Source organism: Hyperoodon ampullatus, assembly GCF_949752795.1.
Source record: "Hyperoodon ampullatus genome assembly, chromosome: 17".
Taxonomy (NCBI): Eukaryota; Metazoa; Chordata; class Mammalia; order Artiodactyla; family Ziphiidae; genus Hyperoodon; species Hyperoodon ampullatus.
Genome location: NC_136930.1, coordinates 43,253,699 through 43,277,475, shown reverse-complemented (window position 1 = coordinate 43,277,475; position 23,777 = coordinate 43,253,699). Strand labels below are relative to the sequence as shown.

The 23,777-nt window shown below is 35.7% G+C and overlaps 1 protein-coding gene across 2 annotated transcripts in view; it reads left to right on the top strand.

Moving 5' to 3' along the window:
- Positions 1 to 23,447, top strand: part of RNF19A (ring finger protein 19A, RBR E3 ubiquitin protein ligase) — a gene marked incomplete at both ends in the record, with an annotated part of 28,026 nt that extends 4,579 nt beyond the window's left edge. The window contains 8 exons of one of the 2 annotated variants that reach the window (XM_079722848.1): positions 8,346 to 8,554; positions 13,423 to 13,567; positions 14,404 to 14,566; positions 17,598 to 17,712; positions 18,222 to 18,383; positions 20,239 to 20,452; positions 21,954 to 22,097; positions 22,757 to 23,447. In XM_079722848.1, the coding sequence (XP_079578974.1) occupies positions 8,346 to 8,554; positions 13,423 to 13,567; positions 14,404 to 14,566; positions 17,598 to 17,712; positions 18,222 to 18,383; positions 20,239 to 20,452; positions 21,954 to 22,097; positions 22,757 to 23,447 (1,843 nt within the window). Of the gene's footprint in view, positions 1 to 8,345; positions 8,555 to 13,422; positions 13,568 to 14,403; positions 14,567 to 17,597; positions 17,713 to 18,221; positions 18,422 to 20,238; positions 20,453 to 21,953; positions 22,098 to 22,756 lie in introns of both variants that reach the window. The other variant, XM_079722849.1, reaches the window with a different exon arrangement.
- Between the last annotated feature and the right edge of the window lie 330 nt (positions 23,448 to 23,777).

The window sequence follows — 23,777 nt, the reverse complement described above, 5'->3', positions numbered from 1 at the left end:
TTCACAGAGAGAAATTTCTTATTTAAACTCTATTTATTACTGAAATCTGGCACAGGGGATACTGGTAAATATCTGACTGTTTGACAGTTATTCATAGCAATGCATAGCCAGTAGTACGTACTAGGGCCACAGGCATGCGTGTAGTATTTTAATCCCTTTCATTGTACAACACACTTGAAAGACTTTTTTCCAGAAATGCTAAATGTGAAATTATGTTTTCCTCTTGCTTTTGATACTTACCAAAATGACCATTTTCTGTATCTGACACCAATTTTACTTAAACATGTAGTTTAACACACTGAGAAATATTGCCCTTAACTCAGAGTAGAAAGAAAACCTGAGCTGGTTTCTATTTGAGACCTCTGAGGGTTTCTGACCTAATAGTCTTTCCACTCTTCTGAGGGCCAGGGCAGATTAAGCTTGTTTAAAGGACAGTATGTGTTTCTGAACCCCTCTTGTGAAGGGGTCTAGGAGGCCAAACGTGTGTGCTGTGATTTAACCAGGGTGAAGTTATCTGGACTGCTTCTAGAACATGCCAGTCTATACAGGTTCAGAGAAAAATCTGGCCATGGCTGAGGAAAAGAATTACAGTGAGGGACATGTAGGAGGGGAAGCATAAGACCTGTCTTGGATAAAAATATCTATTACCTCTGCCTAGGAGGCTTAGTTTGTACATTGTCTAGGCAGATAGCAAAAACCTGGCATCTTGGTTTCTGTCATCACTTGTTTCAGTTGGCTAAGACTACCCTTCTACTAGCATACATTATCCATGTCATCTCATGTGAGTACTTCTGACTTTACTGGGGAGCTTTGAATATGCAGGAACATTTATTATACTAGAATATAGGTAATGATTTAATGTCTGTGAGCCCCTCAAGAGTAAAAATAAAAAGTATTTTTTTCTTTATAACCACAGGTTAACCACATGCTCAATAAAGAGTTATTGAATGAACAAATCTGAATATATGTCATTAATGTAAATCATATGTCTTAGGAACAGTTAATAAACCATTTTTAAGTAGTGTGCTCAACTATAATCAGGTTTGTTAAGCTTTGAGCTGATTTACTGACATTTAAATGGCTCTAAATAATAACTTACTCTGGTGGAAGATACTGTTCATAATGGATACTGTTCATAATGGAGTGGCACCATAGGCTTAGGAACTAAGGAACATGTATTTTTAGAATTTTATTCTATCTATATGACTCTCATTCCCATCCTCCAAAGAAGGGTTTTAGCCATAACTTGCCCGTCTTTTGACATGCTGGAAATGCTTTTGTAGGCTACCCTTTTAGAGCAGAGAGCAGGTCCAACTTTGATTTTCTCCCGAGGAAACAAGTACATGTGTCTGAGAAAACAAGAACTGAGTTGATACATAAGACCCAGGAGACATATCAGCTTTCTTTTACTAATTAGCTAAAGAAGTTAGCTTTAGATATGCATCCCAAATGGCCTAACACTCCACCCTGAAATTAGACAGACTTCTGCAAATAATCTGGGCGGTTCTCTACAACCGTCGACCTCCCCTCCCCTACAGCATGTACTGGAAAGCAGAACAGAAAGCATCCTCTCTAGGAAAGGAGATCCTGAAAGGGGGAACCAGGAGATGAGCCTCACTTTGTCTAGACCGTCTCTCAAATATATTAAGTCACTCCTTTTCCACGGAATAATAGTAACTTCTTGCTAATGGAATCATGAGCCTATTGATTTGAATATAAAACTTGACTTTTCCCCTTAACTGGATCAAGTAATTTTGGTATTTCTGATTATATTTTCTTTGTTCTTTAAAGGTTGTGTTAAAGCTTTGTGCTTTTGGGGGAAAAGTTATCTTGGACTCCTGGATAATCTTTCTTTTCTTCTTTCTCATTTTTTAATTAAAATTTTTATTGGGCTTCCCTGGTGGTGCAGTGGTTGGGAGTCCGCCTGCCGATGCAGAGGACACAGGTTCGTGCCCTGGTCTGCGAGGATCCCACATGCCGCGGAGCGGCTGGGCCCGTGGGCCATGGATGCTGGGCCTGCGCGTCCGGACCCTGTGCTCCGCAACGGGAGAGGCCATAGCAGTGAGAGGCCCGCGTACCGCAAAAAAAAAAAATTTTTTATTGAGACTATTATATCTTTCTTAGGATTCCATTTCATGTTTGGTGTAGTTTGTTCTTTTTACTTGTTCCTTCAGGAGGAATTTGCTCTAGGCAGAGTATACGACCCTAGTTGGTATTCCTACCTCCTCAGTGCTAATTTGTGGAACTCTAGTACTGTGAAACACTCCCAGGAAATACATGTCATGGTCAAATAAATTTGGAAAATAATGTTTACTATATATGTACATTACTGGTATGTTAAAAATTATTTTAGCAAATCCTATAGTAAAAAAACAAACAAAAAAGTACTTTAATTTTGCTTAGCATGTCCCTAACTTGACCATTGAGTTCTTTCTTAGTATGTTTCACCTATTAACAATCCAACAAATAGAAAATATTTCTGGAAAAACTGCCCTGTTTCAGTCTCTTTCTGTCTTTCCCACTTTCTTCCTTTCCCTCCACTGCTGCTAAGTAGAAAGGTTTAAACATTTTAAGTAACTAGAGATCTTCAGCTGAAAAATAGAGACAGAAAGTAAGACCTGAGTTAAATAAGGGATCATAGAAGGAAATGGAACTATCTTCTGAACCAAGATTTGTGTACTGTTTAAGCCAGAGATGTTTAGTTAGCCAACTAGTATTATTCAGTTATTTCTGTGACCTTCTGCTGAGCCTGTTATTTTCTCAAATAATACCTAATGCATTAGAGCATTGAAATTTTTCTTTAAAGCAAATATTTTGTATTTAATTTAGTTTTACCATTTGCTTCCATTATAATTTGAGATTTATAATTTCCAGTGGAAAATAAGTTTGGCTCTCGCACAATGAAAATCATCTTCAAGAGTCCTGGCATTCTGTTTTTCAAAATATGTGAATGCTAGGTACATTTAATTGCTCAATATATTATATAATAGAATGTGCTTAACACAGTTACTAAGATTGAATGTGTATGAAAACGGAACACTTACATAGTAAACTCTCAATAATTGTTAGCATAAGAAAAAAGTTCTAGACAAAATACCTTAACTTCTATAGTTATCAAAATTCACAGTCATGAAAATATTTGGTTAGTATTGTTAAAGATAATCCTGTTTTTCTTTGGAATTTGCTTAGATTGAATGGGACTTAAATGTTTAGCTCTGGAGTAGGACATCTTAGCTTTTCTATTTAAAAAAATACTGCAGAGTAGCATAAAACAAGTTTGATGTACTTTATCTCTAACATTTGAGTACATATGATGTGCTGTAAACTAATTCTCTCTTTTCCTTCCCTCTCTCCTCTCTCTTTCTCTCTCCTCTCTCTCTCTCCTCTCTTTCTCTCCCTCCCTCCCTACACACACACACACACACACACACACACACATTGTTTTATTTAAACAACATAACTTTTTGTTATTACTAATTTTTTAAAAATTTAATTTATTATTTTTGGCTGCGTTGGGTCTTCGTTGCTGCACGCGGGCTTCCTCTAGTTGCGGTGAGCAGGGGCTACTCTTCGTTGTGGTGTGCGGGCTTCTCATTGTGGTGGCTTTTCTTGTTGAGGAGCACGGTCTCTAGGCGCGTGGGCTTCAGTAGTTGTGGCTCGCGGGCTCTAGAGCGCAGGCTCAGTAGTTGTGGCGCACGGGCTTAGTTGCTCCGCGTCATGTGGGATCTTCCTGGACCAGGGCTCGAACCTGTGTCCCCTACATTGGCAGGCGGATTCTTAACCACTGTGCCACCAGGGAAGCCCTATTACGTCCTAACTTTTGAGATACATCAAAACCTACATTTTCACAAAAGCCAAGTGGCCAGATGTTTAATCAGTATTCAAGGTCAAAGTCAAATATCACCAGTGATGAACTTTTGAGATACAGGAATAAATATAAAATTTTATTTTAAGAATTAATTTTTTAAAATTAGCCATCATATTAAATGTTTGACATCATGATGCGGGAATGGTAATTAACTAATTAGCTAACATGTCAGCTGTTAGTTTGCTCCCGGTAATTACACTGCATATTTTAAAAATTCTAAATAGATATCTATAAGCAGTCATTTTCAACAAGCTTAAGTCTCTAGACTCAAAACTTTAAGTAATTTTCATCTTAAAGCAGTTTATAAAGCTCTTTGGAAATCTGATTATTGAGAAGAAAATATGAGTCCTCAGTTTTTTCACCATAACCCTTCATGTTTTTATGAATATTTTGCCAAATTTTGGAACTTGTGAAATTTTGAAATGGCAAAATTGACATTCTGCTTTTAATTCTTCTTGTCAAGATGTGAAGAATTCCCTAAAAGGGCTTTTTCTTGAAAGGCTATCTCTAGATAACCTAAATCACTAACTAGAAATTAAGTCAGTTCTTAAAAGTTTTGCTTAGTGATATACTAGTACACTGAACAGCCTCTACAAAAGTTAGAATTACAATATAGCCAAATTTCTGCTAATCTACCTCATATATTTTTATAAATATGTTTTCTCAGAAAGGATAGTTTCTTCCTAGATTTATCTAGTTAAAGCAATCTCGATGTTCATATTTACTGTAAATCTGTTTCCCTATTTAATTATTTGAAAGTTCTTAAGCTTGTGTCTAAATTTGGCTTTCACAATCATCACTAAGAATTACTGCATTTTATTCTTGCAGCACGGTGTACATTTATACTTCAGTTGTCAAGTAAGATTTCACCATATAAAGCAGTAAGATTTTTACTTTATGTCTAGAAAGGCTATCGGTGTTTATTTTATTTTATTTTTTTATAATTAAAAAGATTTATTAAAATTAATAACCAAGTGTTTCAACCGACATCAGAAGATCAAAACAACAAACCCTGAGAACACAGAAAAAATATAAACAAAGATATGAGCAGAACTCAACACAACAGAAAACGCACAAAACTGAGGTGATCCAGCAAGTCCAAAGAATACCCCTTGAAAAGATTCAAAAGACACACCCCGATCAAGGAAAACAAAAACATAAGCAAAGAATACACAGAAAGAACCAGGACAATGCTACAGCAGAGAATACACGAAATGCCAGCAAATCCGAACATTTCTGCAAAGTGGACAATTTCCCAGCTCCCAAAGTTCACCAAAACCGACACAAGAGGAAATCATCCGAGGTCATCATGTCTGCCCTTGGCACTCTCGGAACACCCTGGCCCCAGAACGCAGCATCTGCAGTCCATGGCAACCAGCGGAGAGGGGGCGGGGCTGCAGGAGGCCGGAACACTACCCTCACTGAGGGTGTGGGCGCGGCCATCTCTGCTGTGACTGAACAAAGGGCAGGGGAGCAGGGGACCCAGGGCAGGGCCCTCAGAGCCCAGCAGGCCCAGGGGGGTGTCACAAGCATCCAGGCCCAGTCCAAAGGGCACCCTCTTCGTCCGCACAGCTGCCCAACCTCTCACCTTTCCACTCAAGCCGCCCTCCTACTTGAAGTGTGTGTGGAACGTGTCCACGTAGTACACCTCGCTGCACAGGCAACCATAGGTCTGGGCATCGTAGCTTCCTGCCAGGTGACCGAAGTTCGCAGGCAGATGGGTCCCTGGGACACACGCGGAGAGGCTCCTGCCCGGGCCACAGGCCGCCGTCTCTCGGTGTTTATTTTAAAATGAATATTCAGATATTAATATTCAGTCTAAATGACATACATTATTTATATAGATGTAGAAATGGTAATGGTCATTAATCAAGCATAAATGCAGAGGTACTAGAAATGTCATTGAAGCAGTCATTTGCTTATTTGGCCTTCTAAAGGTCAAAGCCAAAGCTGAAGCTCTTTTTGGCTGAATACTGAGGCTAAGCCAAACTTTAGTGAATCCCTATTTTATGTTTGGGAAAACTTAGTTGTAGGGAGATTGTGTAACTTACATAAAATTATACAGGTAATAAGTGGTAGAAGTGGAGTTTGGTAGTCTGAACTTTTCTTCTGCTTTTATAAATTGTGACTGACTTAAAAAAATAGTTGGTCTTAATATAGTCCCCTACACACACACGGGTTTCCCCATTCTGTCTCTCGCCTTCCCTCCTTTTTTCAAGAAAAAGTAGGATAGAGAAGAGGTTTAGAAGAGAATGCCATTTCCTTTTCACTGAAATTACTACTGTTATAAAGACTGCTTTAGATTATAACTTGGGAGAAAATAAAGAGTCTTTCAAGAATTGTTTTCTTTTTATTGAGACTGCAATGAATAAGCTGTCAGGGAAATGGAACTTTTCTAGATTACCCTGTGTTGGTTTAAATTGCCTTTAATTCAGTCATGTTTGAACACATTTATGATAGACAATGGTAATTGGAAAATGGCCTATCAAAAATAAATTGGAATTTCATATGTAAAATTTAAGTTTAAAGGGTGAGATACTAAGGAAGCAAGAGGTCCAAAAATTGGAGAAACTTCCTTACTCTTAACATTTTGCACAATTTAATGGATTATCTTGAAATTCAATAAAAATCTCTTACAACTATTATTTAAATTTTATTCCAGTAAGAAGAGGAGCCCTGAAAAACTCCCCTAAATTTCTAGGCAAAATGTTTGATATTTACAAAAGCCTCTTATGCATAGATGACTTGTTTGTGTCTCTTTCAAACACTAGGCTTTTTTAATTGAAAGTTTTATTGAGATGATTGTAGATTTATGTGTAGTTGTAAGAAATAATACAGAGATATTCTGTATATATCCTTCAAACAGTTTTCCTCCGTGGTACCATTTTGCAAGGCTATAAAGCAATATCACAACTAGGATATCGATATTGATACAATCTACCTATCTTATTCAGACTTCCCCAGTTTTACCTGTATTTATTTTTGTGTGTGTATTTATATACCATTTTATCACCTGTAGGTTTGTGTATCCATATCCACCACCATAGTCAAGGTACTGAGCAATTCCATCACAACAAATATCCCTCATATTGCTCTTTTTAAATACATCCCTCGCTCCTGCCTGCACCTTGACCCCACCCCATTCCTAACTGCTGGCCACCACTGATCTGTTTTCCATTTCTAAAATTTTGTCATTTCAAAAATGTTATATAAATAGAATTATAGGGCTTCCCTGGTGGTGCAGTGGTTGAGAGTCCGCCTGCCAATTCAGGGGACACGGGTTCGTGCCACGGTCCGGGAGGATCCCACATGCCGTGGAGCGGCTGAGCCCGTGAGCCATGGCCGCTGAGCCTGTGTGTCCGGAGCCTGTGCTCCGCAACGGGAGAGGCCACAACAGTGAGAGGCCCACGTACCGCAAAAAAAAAAAAAAAGAATCATAAAGTATGAGACTGACTTTTTTCACTCAGCATAATACCCCAGAGATTCATCCAAGTTGTTAAGTTTGTCAGTAGTTTCTTTTTGTTGTTGAGTAGTACGCATGGTATATATGCATCATAATTTGTTTAACCATTCACCTGTTGAAGAAGAACATCTGGGCTGTTTCCAGTTTTGGGGCTATTACAAATAAAGCTGCTGTAAACATTTGTATACAGGCTTTTGTGTAAACATAAGTTTTCATTTCTCTGGGATAAATGAGTGCCCAGAATTTATTTTAAGTCAGAAATTCTTAAAGTGCCAAAAATATTAACTCAGAAAACAGATATTAGTCACAAATCTGCTGTTCTCAGTTTTTTTTTCTGAGGCAAAATAACAAATTTCCTGATGGAAAACTAAAGTTTGTATACCTTTTATTAGGAGATTGGCATCAAAGACAACTTCTGCCATGCATCTTAAAAACAAAAATATGAGAATTTATGCATAAACACAAGATATTCACAAACTGTATGAATTGGCCTCATTTGCCATTAACTGATAGGTAGAGCTGATCCATAGTCATTATAATTTTAAATAGGTAATTTTTTTATCTTTCTGATTTTAGCGTTAACAAGCAGTTGTAAAAATTAGAAATATGTAAGTATATAAAGAAGAAAAAAACCTAATACCAGGGAAACTACTGTTAAGACTTTTGGTATATTTCTTTTTAGTCTTTTCTATGTGCATATAACTTAATAGGATTTTTATAAAATTAGGACTAGGCTATATATACAGTTTGGTGTCCTAGTTAAAAGTTGAAAGTTAAGTTGAAAATTAAACTTTAATAATTTTTTTAGGCATTTATATGTCTTCATTTGTGAACTATTTATTTTTTCCCCATTTTTATATTGATGAGATAGATAGTTTTAGGGTTTATGACTGTTAGCTCATGCATAAATAGAAAACTTTTTCAGGAATAGCATATAAATTGGATAGTATTTTTACTTAATGAGTATCTCTTATTTTACATCACATTTTAAATCTTTTTTCTTGTTCTTTAAAGGTATGCTGTGATAGCATTTGGATGTGCTAGCTGTCCAAAATTAACTTGTGGGCGAGAAGGCTGTGGAACAGAGTTTTGCTACCACTGTAAACAGATTTGGCACCCCAATCAGACCTGTGATGCTGCTCGACAGGAGAGAGCCCAGAGTTTACGTCTGAGAACTATACGTTCTTCGTCCATTAGTTATAGTCAAGAGTCTGGAGCAGCAGGTATTTACATCTAACTTCTTTTAGTAAATATTTCACACATATAGAACACCAGTTATTTTAATTTAAAAATGCAATATTCAGTCCCTGTATCCTTTCAATTTTCAAAAGTGTTTTACGTGTTAACATTTCTGTCCCAGAAGCACTCATTCTTTCTGTAGAAGAAAGTGGTATTGAGTTGGAAAGATTTTATTGTCCAAAAAAAAGGAAGAAAGGAAGTGGCAGTGATGATTTATATAACTGATAGCTGAAGATGGTCTGAAACTGATGTTTATAAAGGTGTTTTATGCAAAGCTTAGCAACTATTTTAAAAAAATATATTAATTTTGAATATATTACCCTTAGAGATTATTTCTCATTGTATAAATATCACCCAGTTACAGATTTAAAACAGTATTTATTTTTGGAATCCTTTTCATTTACATGTTTTGTGAAATACAATTTTTATTTACAGATATTACCAATTCCAGGATCAGGGATTCAGAATCATACCTTAGTGAGGAGTACACTAAGAACTTTGTGTCTTTGGCTAGGAATTTAAAAATTACTTGGAGGGGCTTCCCTGGTGGCGCAGTGGTAGAGAGTCCGCCTGCCGATGCAGGGGACACGGGTTCGTGCCCCGGTCCGGGAGGATCCCACGTGCCACGGAGCAGCTGGGCCCGTGAGCCATGGCCGCTGAGCCTGCGCGTCCGGAGCCTGTGCTCCGCAACGGGAGAGGCCACAACAGTGAGAGGCCCATGTACCGCAAAAAAAAAAAAATTACTTGGAGATCTATACATGAGCAAACATATACATCTCATAAATCTTAAAAAATTTTTAAAAAGTCTGACCATCTTAATGTTCTTTGAATAGAAATTCAAAAAAACTAATATTTCACATTCATAGAATTTTCACTGTTTATTGGAACTTCAGTCATTTTTAGAAAAATATTAACTTTTTTCATTGATTATAAGAGGAAAAAACTTGGAAAATACAGAAATTTATCAAGAAAATAATTTACATTCCTACCAGCAGTGTATTAAAATAGTCATGTACTTTATGCTACTAGAAAAAAAAGTCTTAATATTTAAAGTTGAATTTAAAATTAAATAAACTTTAAATTCAACACTTAATATTTTATACAATGGACATGGATTTTCTTGCTTGTTCACTGATTGACTTGTTTTATTTCCTTTCCTAAAGATTTGGGGTAGAACTCCAAAGGTATTAATAATAATCTGTAGGTATTGGTTCAGAAGCAATTCAGAGAGGACCTGCGTATACCTAAACTGTCCTCTGTAGAGTCAGCTATAGCTATTAAGTGGTCCCCTTGGAAATGATATCCCTCTTCTCTAAGTGGGGATGGATATTTATCGCTTACAGGACACACAGACATATAGAGTAGGAGAGTGGACTCTGGAATCATCGTCTAGATTCGAATTCCAGCTTCTTCACTTATTCTCTGTGTGACTCTGAGCAAGTTATTTGCCTCATCTATAAGATAAAGATACTAATAATACTTAAGTCCATAGGTTGAAACATTTCCTGGCTCATAGTAAGTGCTCTGGCTATATGAGATAGGGAAACTTAGAGAAACCACAGTCCCCTGCTAGAGATTTGCATATATCTGAACCATCATTAAAGAAAAAAAAAAAAGAAAAGAAATGACTAAGAGATGACTTTTGTTATTAATTTTAAAGTAAACATCATGATTTAGTCACATCCCAATGAATGTTGGTCTTCCTTATAGTCCTCGTGGGGGATTTTATGTTTATTTAGCAGTGCTGTCCTGGAATGCCTTACTGGTCATAACCCTTATACATTCACTTAAAATTATCCCTTTAATGTGAGTTTGATTTCTGGGGATAACCAAAAATTCCTTTGCAGCAAAGTTTAACACCTAGTGTAACATACCAAGTTGAATCACTGGTTTGGTATGGATCCAAAGTAAGATGTGCTGATATGATCATGAGTGTGACTTTTTATATATATAAAGTAGCTTTGAAAGTAATTATGAAAGAAAAACTTCCAAATGATTTGAGTTAAATAGTAGCATTGCTGGAATAGCCTCCCTCCCAAGGTGATTATTTTAAAAAATAAACTTCATTTGGAATTTTTCCATGTTGATTTAAAAACCTTATCTCATTTTTCTGAAAATATAAGGTACATGCATTTCCACCTACAGTGTTCCAAAAATAAAAGCTCTCAGAACAAAAGTTTAGTGGTAGTTTCCTTGATGTAATCTATTAAAAAAATTAAAACCTTGAACTTGGCTTTTCACTGACTTGTGAAAGACCAAGAGGAAAGGAAACTACCATCTGAAATAGTTTTATTAATTCCTGTTGTTCCTAGGTATTGTGGTAGTTTTTGGTCTCTCATTATCATGATACATTAAAAGATAGTCTGCACTTTTAATAATAATTGCTTGGTATAATAATAATAATTGGTTGGTTATTTCTTTCTAATCAGTTACCTGAAGTTAAATAAGTATGCTTAATTATATGGTACATTAAATAATTTCTATTATGATTATATTTGTCTTTAAACTCTGACAGTATTGCATCTACATGAGACTCTTATAGCTACCAGGGAGTTAACACACTTTGAGTTACTGCATTTTAAACGAAACACATATTTTTCATTTTTGTTACCATGCTTCTCCCCCTTTATAAAAATATATTTAATTGGCTCAGCTCCCCACCTACCCCTATCCCCTTTACTACCACCCCTGAAGATAATCACCGTTAACATTTTGTTGTAAGTCTTTATAGGCAATGTGGCAGGGGCAGGGGAGTTTTAAAACAAGTTTTGAGAACATAATATTTGATAACCCAGTGTTTTTTTCTTAATATGACAATGGCACATATTTTAACAACAAATAGAAATATAGTAATTTAAAAAGACAAAAGCTTTGCCAAACACTTTAAATAGAAATGGAAAACTTTTTTTTTTTTTTTGTATAAAGGAGCTGTGGATTAATTGATGCTTGGGGAGTGGGGCATCATTTGACCATCTAATCATTAAAACAATTTTATTTAGGATTTTTGCATTTAGAGACTATTTTGAGAGAAATACATTATATAACGTGCATAGTAAAAAATTTTTTTCTGGTTTGTTGTTCCAGAAACGAGACAAAGCAGACAAAACAGCTTTTTGTAGACAAACAGGTATACAGAGAGTGAAAGCATGCAAGTACAAATATATAAAGAGACACATATCATTAGATTGCTTATGGTGTTAATTCTCTAACATGTAATATTAGCATATTAAAAGGCTTTTTTATGTTTTTAGAACCATGAAAATGAATGGGAATATCACCTGTCAGTTTGTTCTGAAGATTGCATATGTCAGAGCCAAAGCCTGAGTCTTTTTACTCTCACCTCTAATTAGGATATTTACTATTTGAGAATACTCTGAAATGAGGAAGTTTATCAATTAATATGCCACTTAAGCAGAGTATTAGCATTTCTTTACTTTAATGTACTAGCTATTATATTAGCTATAAAAGCCACCTTTTTTTCATTCATGCCTAGTGTTAAAAACATTTTCATGCAGACTTTGTGTTCTTTGGATCATTTAAATCATGACTTATGGATTTTTAAATTTTTATATTCTAGTAATTATGTGTTTTGGTCTGGCTGCATAGAGTTGTCAGTTTGCTCAAAATTGTTTGAATCGTTAAAACAGTAATTGTGAGCATCGACCAGTTCTTAAGTTAAAAAACAGCTTTGGCCCTAAATGAAGCACTAAGGAAACCTGAATTCACTGATAAAGCACAGGTAAAATTTGACCATAAAACTTGTAGAAAGGAAAATAGAATATAGCTTAATGCTTATCGTGTAAGAAATTGAAAGAAATACTTGAATTCAGTGGCTTGCACTATACATATCTTTTCTTAACTGTCTTATGTGTAGTTCGAAAATACAGGTGATTACTAGTAACAGTAAATAATTACTGGTTGCTATTTAAATAGATGCCAAAGTTCAAAATAGTTGCATAATTTGAGATAGCTCTTATTCTCATTCCTAAAGTTATGTACCACTTGATTGTAACTTGGCATCTTTGTGCATTGTAACCATATTACTATACATGAAGCATACCACAGCATTTGAATAAATGAATAAAATGGACGAAGTTAACTAATTAAAAATGGTCATGAGCATAACCAACAAATGGTTGCTTTAATTCTGAAACTATTTTCCATTAAGTGTTTATAACCATACAACCCTTACTTAACCTCTTACCGCCTCCCTTTTATCTGAGTTCTGATTCTTTGCAAGGCCCATCTATCTGTTGTATGAATTAAAATATGAGAAAAAGGCTGCTTTTCTACAGATACCTGTATTATTTTTACAGTGCCTATAGTTGATGTTACCTAGAAGAGAGAAGTAAACTCATAGTGCTTTTTTAATGTAGTGCTTCAGGTTACTATCGAATTGTCACTTCCTGTTAGTATTCATTCACTAAAGGAATAGTATACAGAATATCTACATTTAATTTAAGTGGAGATGGTTAGAAAAGTCCTAGAACTTGAAGTGCTGCTCATTGAAGACAGCTATGGGGTAGGGACAAAGACAAACTTTATATAGTTCCTGGTTTGCCTAGAGCTGCCCTTGGTTCTCATTTCTCTTTTTATTATTTTGTTATTCTTTCTTCTCATTTTTCTGCTACTGTTGGAAAAATGTTTACAGTTTGAAAATTTAATGTAAAATATGTTCCTTTCCTTGGAAGGGAAAAAAAAGTGCTTTATATACTAAAATTAGCAGGCTAAAGCTATCGGTTAACAAACTATACATGCTAAGATATTTTGGCAGTGCTATAATTGATTATCTACTAGAAATTGTTATTTTTAGACCAGTCTTGTATACTAAACATGTCTATTTTCCTAATAGCTGATGATATAAAACCATGTCCACGGTGTGCTGCTTATATAATAAAGATGAATGATGGGAGCTGTAATCACATGACATGTGCTGTCTGTGGTTGTGAGTTTTGTTGGTTGTGTATGAAAGAAATCTCGGATTTACATTATCTAAGGTAAGCTTATAGAAGGGCTATTTATATCTAAATATAATTTTATATTGTAAGACAAAAGGACTTTTTTTGGAAACAGCATTATCCTTAGTATTTTTAAGCTTGGAATTTATATGATACTTGAAGAGATCTATTTTATTCTAGCTACATAAATTTAACAGGAACCCAATTATTGTGCCAGTCATTTGAGATTAATAACTAGTCAAAAATAGGAAACGGAAATTTCTTCTTTTTTTTTTTTGTTTGGCTTTGTTTTGTTTGTTTGTTTTTTGGCTGCACCACGCAGCTTGTGGAGTCTTAGTTCCCCGACCAGGAATTGAACGTGGGCCTGACAGTGAAAGGGCCAAGTCCTAACCACTGGACTGACAGGGAATTTCCGGCTTTGTTTTTTGTTAAACTAGAAAGTTAGCATTTAATACCCCATGTAATTATGGTAGGTCATAAGTATTTCCATTTAATTTTCTCATAAATTTCCTCATTTAGGCCACAAAGTGAGTTTATGATATAATCAGATAATTATGTGCCTAAAACAGGGATAAAATAAGCATATTTTGCATTAATTTACTCTTCAAAAACTAACCTAAGGTTTTGAGGCTAATGGAGGACTAGGGATAAATGTTTAACCTGAATCCCAGTTATCAGTATCCTTTTAATGTAATTTATGGTGGTTCTTGCCTTGATTTTTTAGCTTTTAGTAAACTCAGAATTCAAAGAAAGGGGAAAAAAACCGTCATTCCTAAATTTGAGGATTCTTTTATAGTTATCGCTGAATGTATTGTAGTAAATTGTTACTGTGAAGTTTTGCAACAGTTACTTTACATTGTAATTTTTTCCTTTAGTCCATCAGGATGTACTTTTTGGGGGAAGAAACCCTGGAGCCGAAAGAAGAAAATATTATGGCAGCTGGGAACACTTGTTGGTGCTCCTGTAGGAATTGCTTTAATAGCTGGCATTGCTATTCCTGCCATGATTATTGGCATTCCTGTATATGTGGGCCGTAAGGTAAAATGCTTGATTCCTTGTTAATTTATTATCTTATTTTAAATCTTTAGATTTAGGATTGATGGTTTTGCTTTGTGTTTGTTTTGTTTTTTAATTTGTTTATTTGTTTTGAAAGACAAAGGTCATTTTTAGTATCTTAAGTGTAAAACAGTTACAATTTTTTCATAAGGTAATAAATTTTCAGTGTTTGGCAAGCTTATATGTATGCATAAAAAGTAGACTTGCTTTAAAATTATCTGAATCTGAAAACTTCAGTACATTTGCATTATAAACTTTACATATAAAATATTAAAGAATCCACACCTGACATTTTTTCTCATGGTTATGTCCTTGTAAAGTCAGATCTATAAGGTTAATAGAGAAATAACATATGCCCTCAGGCAAAGAATAATTAGCCAATTCCTGAATTATTTCCAACTTCAATTCAAAGCTTTTTTCCTTCAGATTACTGCTATTAGTAAATACACTACTTTGTAGATTACAACAATTTTGTGAAAGTCCGAACACCCGATACTTGCCACTGGCCTGAGTGATACTTCATTGGCTAAGCAAATAATTCTTTTTTGAAAGATTAAAGGGATAATTTACAAAGTGGCTAAAAAGTCTGCTGCTGCCTAAATTAGTAGAATATCAGAATTGAGAAGTAACCTCAGAAATTATCTAATCCCAACCGTGTACCCAAGCAGAACAAAGTATAGGAATTTTAAAAAGGGGAACTAACATTTGTTGAGTTCTAACTGTGTGGTAGATGTTTTATATACTTTGACTCATTTTAACCTCACAGCAATTTATATGTTAGAATATTGAAGTTTAGGAAAATTTATGTAATTTATCTTTAGTTACACAGGAAGAAGCAGAGCTGGGATTTAAACCCAGATGCACAAATTCTTTATATAAGATCCCTGATAAATTTCAAGCTATCCATTTGGGCACTTCAGTGATGGGGAAACCACCAACTCATGAGGCAGCCCATTCTGTTGCCAGGGAGCTGTAAGTGTTAGAAAATTCTTATGTTGAGTCAGAATCCATTTCCCTTTTAATTGTTTCATTTAATTCTAGTTCTGACTTTCAGGACTCAAGACAAGGCTGATCCTCTTTCATACAACAGCCAGGTTATTTTATGTTCAACACATATTACTTTTATAATCAGAAATAACAGTACATACTATTTTTTAAATTAGCTTGAGACTGAGGACAAACAGATATTTATGGGCCAAATGTTTATTTCAGAAGGTAATTGTTTAAAGTCCCAAACATAATACTGATTATAATAATTTTTCATAAGTTGTCCAAAGCAAGGTTTTGCCGAAAACAAAACTATTCAGATACTTAGAAGTAGAAGGGAAAAAAAGACTGTTGTACTGCATACACCTACAAATAATTTATAGAGGAGAGATTATTTACCTCATTGTTCAGTCTTAGGTGCAGTAACAAGTCTCCTTTTCTCAAACCTGTACTCAAATGGTTGCAGGTTGATGAATTAGTTTTCCATTGAAACAGTGTTCTCTGGGGTGTGTAGGGTTATAAACCAGCCCAGGAAAACCTATTAAATTGATAAAGTACCTAAAAGCTGAGCCTTTCTTTACAATAACAAATAGAAAATGTGGCACAAAATAGTAAAACAGAAAAAATTAAGTTGAACCAGAAGTAGTGGGACGATATGATCACTGTAATTGAACATTGGTGCTTGAGGATGCAGAATTACCTGGAAGACTCTTTCTCCTGGCAGCCTGCCTTTGCAAGTCTGCTCCATCAGTTTGTAGCTTTGTCTTTTTTTCTGCTTCAGTGCTGAGTTTTGTAGGAATGGGGGTGGCGAGGAACAGGTATTAGCTAGAGTACTGAAGGATAATGAAAGGTACTTTGGGAAGGTGTGCCATCTCTGCCTGTATGGACTATTTAGGAAGTGTAGAGACCCATTCCCTGGAACATACAGTCAGTTCTGGCAAACAGAATTCTGACTAGGAAATAGAAATGTTCCTTGTCCCATGCATGTTTTGCCCACCTCCCCATCCCAGCTTTTTCACTGTTTAATACATCCCATAAGATTCATTGTACTTTACAGCCTTCAAAATAACCACATAATAATGATAGGTTACTTTATTATGCCTCATCTGTAATATTGTTTTTAAGTCAAGTATTTTACTTTAGAGACTACCTGTACACTTTTGAGGCTGTTTTGAATCTGTCTTGAAACAGGGGGAAATGTACTTTATTAGCTTTAGCCCTTGAAAATCACAAGAACAAAGGTACTGAGCTATTTCCTGAAGTTCATATAATATCTCACAAGTAACTTTCAAGGTGATATTAAGTTCTGTTTATTAACAACATCTGTACTCTACAAAGATGCCAAGTAGATCTAACTCCTGTCCTCTGGCAACATTATTTGTTCTTTTTTTCTCTCTGTACCCCTTACTTTGAGCTATAAATGAGAGCCCAGGATCCTGAGTCATTTGATAACATTTTTCTTCATAAAACTGGATCTGAGAAAAAAATTGATTCTACTTAGTGATGTTTGCTTATTAGTACTGCTTTTTAAGGTCAGGTTTTTTTTTTTTTTTTTTTAAAGACTGTGTAAACCTCTCCTAGGAGCCAATATTTACTAATTAGGGATCCTTATTTAGAATTCTGTGGAATGATACATTTCTTAGAAGTAATCCTGTTGATCAGACATCCAACTCATAACTATGTTGAAAATAATGTTCTTAATTCCTTCTTCTTTGCTCAAAACATGATTTATACTGTTCTTGAATAAGATTATAAGGACTACTTTTACTCAAGATTGTTTAAACACAGAGTAAAATCTATTAAATCACTGTCTTATGTAACCAAATTATTATTAAGGAGCAAATTATGTATAAGAATATGGTTTAAGAACAATAATATGTTTACCTTGAATTTGGCATCTTAACTATGAAATTTATAAGGTAAATCACTTTAAACTTCTAACAGATGTAGGTCTATTTCATTTAAATTAAGTATGTAATGTGTTTTTTCTTTAACCCATCACCCCCATTTTTCTTTCTAATTCAAGATTCACAATCGATATGAAGGCAAGGATGTTTCAAAGCACAAACGGAATTTGGCCATAGCAGGTGGTGTAACATTGTCTGTAATCGTATCTCCAGTTGTAGCTGCAGTGACTGTAGGTAAGAAATGCTTAAAAATTCTAATTACCTCAAATTTTATAGAATTAAAGTTTTGTGGAAGAATTTTGAAAAACAGCATTATATTGTTGAAGATAAGAGAGTTACTTTATTTATTTATTTATTTAGGGGCAGTTTGAGCCTACAGAAAGCCTCTCATTCTGTAACTATATTGGTTAAAAGTAATATAAACTCAAGAGCCTAGCCTTAGGGAGAGTTGGTAAATTATTAGTGGTTAATATCCCTTCCTCCCCACCAAAATACCGTTTAGAGCCCTGGCACTGAAAAAGAAAAAAGATTTACATCTTTTTTTTAACCTCATATGTGTCACCTGAGGCTAGAAGCTTTGAATCTGCTTGCATCCTTTAATAGTTGGGTAAATCCGCTTTTGGCAAGAGTTGCAGAACCCTAACACTTTTCTCCTGTACACCTTCTCTTGAAAAGACTTTCTGAAATGTGTGTTTCTGTAATTTATTTTTTGGTTTGTAATGACCAATTTAATTCCTCTTTAGGTATTGGTGTTCCTATTATGTTAGCTTATGTCTATGGTGTTGTTCCGATTTCTCTCTGTCGAAGCGGAGGTTGTGGGGTCTCAGCAGGCAATGGAAAAGGAGTCAGGATTGAATTTGATGATGAAAATGATATAAATGTTGGTGGGACAAACACAGCTGTAGGTAAGTCCTTTCAGCAAAGGAAGAAAATGTACTTACTAGTAGTAATAGCGTAAGGCTGTAGGTAACGTGCAAGTCAGAATTCCCATTGCTCTCTTACTAGCCCTAATAGTATTCACCCAGAAGTACATCGGAGAAATGAGCTGCTGAGGAAAGGTGAATGGATGAAAGAGGGTGGAATGGTTCTGGGTACCTATAACCTCCGATGGAAATGTAATGTCTTAGAAATTCTAGACTTTTAATCTTTAATTTTGTGTAAAATGTTACAAATCAGTAATAAAAGGACAGAAGAGAACTGCAGTTCATAAAAGAAGAAATGCAGATGCCCAATGAGTAGAAAATATCTTTAACCTAATGTTATTCAAAGAAATAGGAATTATAACAAAAACTGGAACATATAAAGGCCCTCATAGACTACCATTAGGAGTACAAGTTAATAAGCTTTTTAAAATGTGCATGTTCTTTTTAAAGAAATTCCCACAGTTCTCGTTAAAGAAATTGTCTTAGGGAAGTACAGGCATACCTTGGAGATGTTGTAGGTTTGGTTCCAGACCACCACAATAAAGCAAATATCACAATAAAGCAAGACATGAATTTTGGGGTTTCCCACTGCATATAAAATTTATGTTTACACTGTACTGTATATTAAGTATCTACCTTAATTTAAAAATACTTTATTGCTAAAAAATTTTAATCATCATGTGAGCCTTCAGCAAGTCATAATCTTTCTGCCAGTGGAGGGTCTTGCCTGGATGTTGGTGGCTGCTGACTGATCATGGTGGTGGTTACTGAAGGCTGGGGTGGCTGTGGGAATTTCTTAAAAGAGTGCGCACATGCGCTCCTCATCACTCTCACTGCCTTTTACTCACTCCCCTTTACTCTGCTTTATTTTTTCTCATAGCATTTATCACCATATAATTTTATTTATTGCTCTCCCCAACTAGAATGTAAGCTTTCTGAGGGCAGGTTGGTCGTCTCTTTGATCCACTGTGTCCCTAGTACTTAGAAACAGAGTTGGGTTATATAATAGGAACTCAAATATTGGAGCAAATAAATAAATCCTCCAATATAAAGCCTGTGAAAAGTACTGTAAGATTGGAATATAGTGGTATCAGATCTTGAAATAGCTTGTAGACAGTCAGAACTGTGGAATATATCAAGAAGTCAACTTTTGGCCCATTCTTATTGACCTAGAGAATACTAAGCTCTTTAAATGGCACCTTTATTGAAAACTGTCACATAATTTTTCTCAAAGTCAGCTAAATTCTTCAACCATCAGGTTCTTTATAGAATTCCTAAATCTTCTCGATTTTCTTATAAAGTACAGGCATACTTCATTTTATTGCACTTTGCAGCTAATTGCATTTTTTGCAGATTGAAGGCTTGTGGCAACCCTGAGTTGTCAGATGATGGTTAGTATTTTTTTTTAGTAATAAAGTATTTTTTAATCACTGTATATACATTTTTTTAGACATAATGCTCTTGCACACTTTAGTATAGTGTAAACATAACTTTTATATGCACTGGGAAACCCAAAAATTCATGACTCACTTTATTGTGATATTTGCTTTATTGCCATGGTCTGGAACCAAACCCACAATACATATCTCCAAGGTATGCCTGTAGTGACCATTTAAAACTGAAGGCATCCTTAATCCAACTTTACCCTGTGAGATATTACCCTTTACTCTTATCCCACAGTTATGTTATGTGTCCCTGACTCCAGACACCTTTTCTATTCCTGTGTATGTTTTATACTTTATATGAAAATATGTCCTATCTGAAATCATGACAGACTTTATGGAGAGGGAAATCAATAATCACACTTATTTAATTTCTTTGAAATATTTGCATTTAGACACAACTTCAGTAGCAGAAGCAAGACACAACCCTAGCATAGGGGAAGGAAGTGTTGGTGGTTTGACCGGCAGTTTGAGTGCAAGTGGAAGCCACATGGATCGAATAGGAGCCATCCGGGACAACCTGAGTGAAACGGCCAGCACCATGGCGCTTGCTGGAGCCAGTATCACAGGGAGTCTGTCAGGAAGTGCCATGGTAAACTGTTTTCACAGGTAAGAAAACTATGCTTTGTTTTGTTTTGTTTTGTTTTTGTCTGAACTACAAATTATTCATTATTATAGATGCGGAGGGTTTTGAACACAAAGCATGATGATGACATATAATCTTACTGTGTCAGGGTTGAAAACAGTAAGGTTTCAAAAACTGAAATTTAGTGGTAAACAGTGAGTAAGGAGATTTGATGAGGTAAAAACCAAGTCTAAGGGATAACATTATGCCATTTTTTTTACTGCACTTGTCAGATTTTATGTTATGAGTCAGTGCTGGAGCTGCTTCGGTGAATACTGTAAAGGCAGTGATTAAGCTTGGATCTTACCTCTGGAGGTGGCCACAGCTGTTAGGAAATGAGACGCTGGCTGAAGCCTGGAGGGAGCAGGTGGAGTCAGGATATCCGGAAATGCACGAACTGAGGCCGAGAGAGTCTGCCTGGGTCCTTTTATGTATTAATGGTTATTTAATTCTCACGAAGTCTTTTACCCAAAGCCATGTAGATAAGTAGGATAAGTTAAAGCATTTTTATCTTCTTCTGTTTCCTCTTTAATTCACTCTTCTTTACTTCTGTTTATTACCTTTGGGGTTTTTTTTAAACGTAGGGGAGAGCACATGAATTAAAAGATAAATCAGTTATATTTATCTTATTTTTAGGTAGTGTGCTTTTAAACACAAACTCTTAAGTTATAGTGGTGTATATTATGTCTCTTTTTTTGGATAAATTTATTTATTTATTTTTGGCTGCATTGGGTCTTCGTTGCTGCACAAGGGCTTTCTCTAGTTGGCGGCGAGCGGGAGCTACTCTGTTGTAGTGCACGGTCTTCTCACCGCGGTGGCTTCTCTTATTGCAGAGCACAGGCTCTAGGTGCACGGGCTTCAATAGTTGTGGCTCGCAGGCTCTAGAGCGCAGCAGGCTCAGTAGTTGCGGCACACGAGCTTAGTTGTTCTGCAGCATGTGGGATCTTCCCGGACCAGGGCTCGAACCCGTATCCCCTGCGTTGGCAGGCAGATTCTTAACCACTGTGCCACCAGGGACATCCCTATTATGTCTTTTTTAAAGAGTCAGGTGTTAAATTTGGAATCATTTTTAATATATAGATGCCCAGGATTTTTTGAGTCACTGATTTGTCATGTAGAATGGTTTTTAATGTATTCCGATTTGGTGTTTTGCATTGAAATGTGGCAAGCAAAGCACCACGTGATAAGTAAGAATATTGGAGCATGTTTAAGTTAAAATCCTTTATGTTCTTTTTGTATTACTCTGTTATTACCTTACTTGGCAGACAGCTAATTTTACCATTTTATCTGGATGGCTGGTACTGTTCAATGTGCTGCACTGCAGTAGAATTTGAATAATCAAATAAAAGGAAACTTAAAAAAATAATGTTTATAGTTGTTTCTAAAATAGCTTCTTGTTACTAACTTATTTAAAAATACATTCTCATATTATAGTAGTGTTGATATTATATGTAGTTTTTTTTTTCTAATACCCCTCTCTTTAAGGTTGGAAGTACAAGCAGATGTACAGAAAGAACGGTACAGCCTAAGTGGAGAATCTGGCACAGTCAGTTTGGGAACAGTTAGTGATAATGCCAGCACCAAGGCAATGGCAGGATCCATTCTGAATTCCTACATCCCATTGGACAAGTAAGGAAAAAATTGTTGTAAAGTCAGAAGTATTTTTTAAATTAATTTGTAAAGAATTATCCCTGTCATTAGGCAAAATTATTGTGAATAATGGTTATCTACTATTAGGTTCTCTGCAAAAAGAAAGTGGTGAGATGTCCAGAATAGGCAGATCCGTAGAGACAGAAAGTAGGTTAGTGGTTGCTAGGGGTTGGGGGAGGGAAGAGTGGGAACTGGCTGCTAATGGGTTTCTTTTGGGGATGATGAAAATGTTCTGGAGTTCAATAGTGGTGATGGTTGCAAACTCTGTGTATATACTATAAACCACTGAATTGTGCACTTGAAACAGGTGAATTTTATGATATGCAAATTATATCTCAATACAACTGTTCTGGAAAAAAAATGGAGAAGGTAGCGTAGTACCTGGAATAGCATAAGCAATGAGTGTAGTTGCTTCTGTTTTATATATTTTAAATTGAAGTATTATTTTAAAGATAGTCCTCTTATTTCAAGCAACTTTTTTCTATTAGTAGAATGTATCCTGCATTAATTTGTTCTAATAGCTTTTATATAGTCTTTGAAGTTTTCACACAGAAGCCTCTCCCCCTTTGCTGTCATTTGCATTTTTCTTTTTAAAAAGAGGAAGTCAAAAATTTATATGTGTTACTCTTATGTTCCAGAGAAGGCAACAGTATGGAGGTTCAGGTAGATATAGAGTCAAAGCCATCCAAATTCAGGCACAACAGTGGAAGCAGCAGTGTGGAGGATGGCAGTGCCACCCGAAGTCATCCTGGGGGTTCGTCCAGTGGCTTGCCTGAAGGTAAATCCAGTGCCACCAAGTGGTCCAAAGAAGCAGCAGCAGGAAAGAAATCAAAAAGTGGTAAATTGAGGAAAAAGAGCAACATGAAGATAAATGAGACCAGAGAGGACATGGATGCACAGTTGTTAGAACAACAGAGTACGAACTCAAGTGAATTCGAGGCGCCATCCCTCAGTGACAGTATGCCTTCTGTAGCAGATTCCCACTCTAGTCATTTTTCTGAATTTAGTTGTTCTGACCTAGAAAGCATGAAAACTTCTTGTAGTCATGGTTCCACTGATTATCACACCCGCTTTGCTACTGTTAACATTCTTCCTGAGGTAGAAAACGACCGTCTGGAAAATTCCCCCCATCAGTGTAGCATTTCTGTGCTTACTAAAACTGCTTCATGTTCAGAAGTTCCACAGTTGAATCATATTGCTGAAGAACATGGCAACAGTGGAATAAAAACCAATATTGATTTATATTTTGGCAGTGCACTAAAGGAAGCAAATAACAACCACTCACATCAGACCATGGAATTAAAAGTTGCAATTCAGACTGATATATAGACCTATAAATGCTGCAAAATAATTACCACTTGAAAAACCTTGTTTGGAGCTGGTTGAACTGCACGTGACTATTTTAAGTTTCAAGTTGCCAGCAAACGCTGGGTTGCATCATCATAATGCAGATACATTTTCTGTGTTCAGCAAAGCATTGTGTTTCATGTGGATCTTAATTACCAAACTATGAAAGGAAGGCTTTAAAAGTGCATTATTGTAAGGACAATAATTCTTAAGAGAATTACGTTTTGTGTGTTTGCCACAAAACATTGCTTGAAGCACATACTTGTGTATTTAGATAGAAATTTGGCTTAATTTATAATCAATATAAAATAC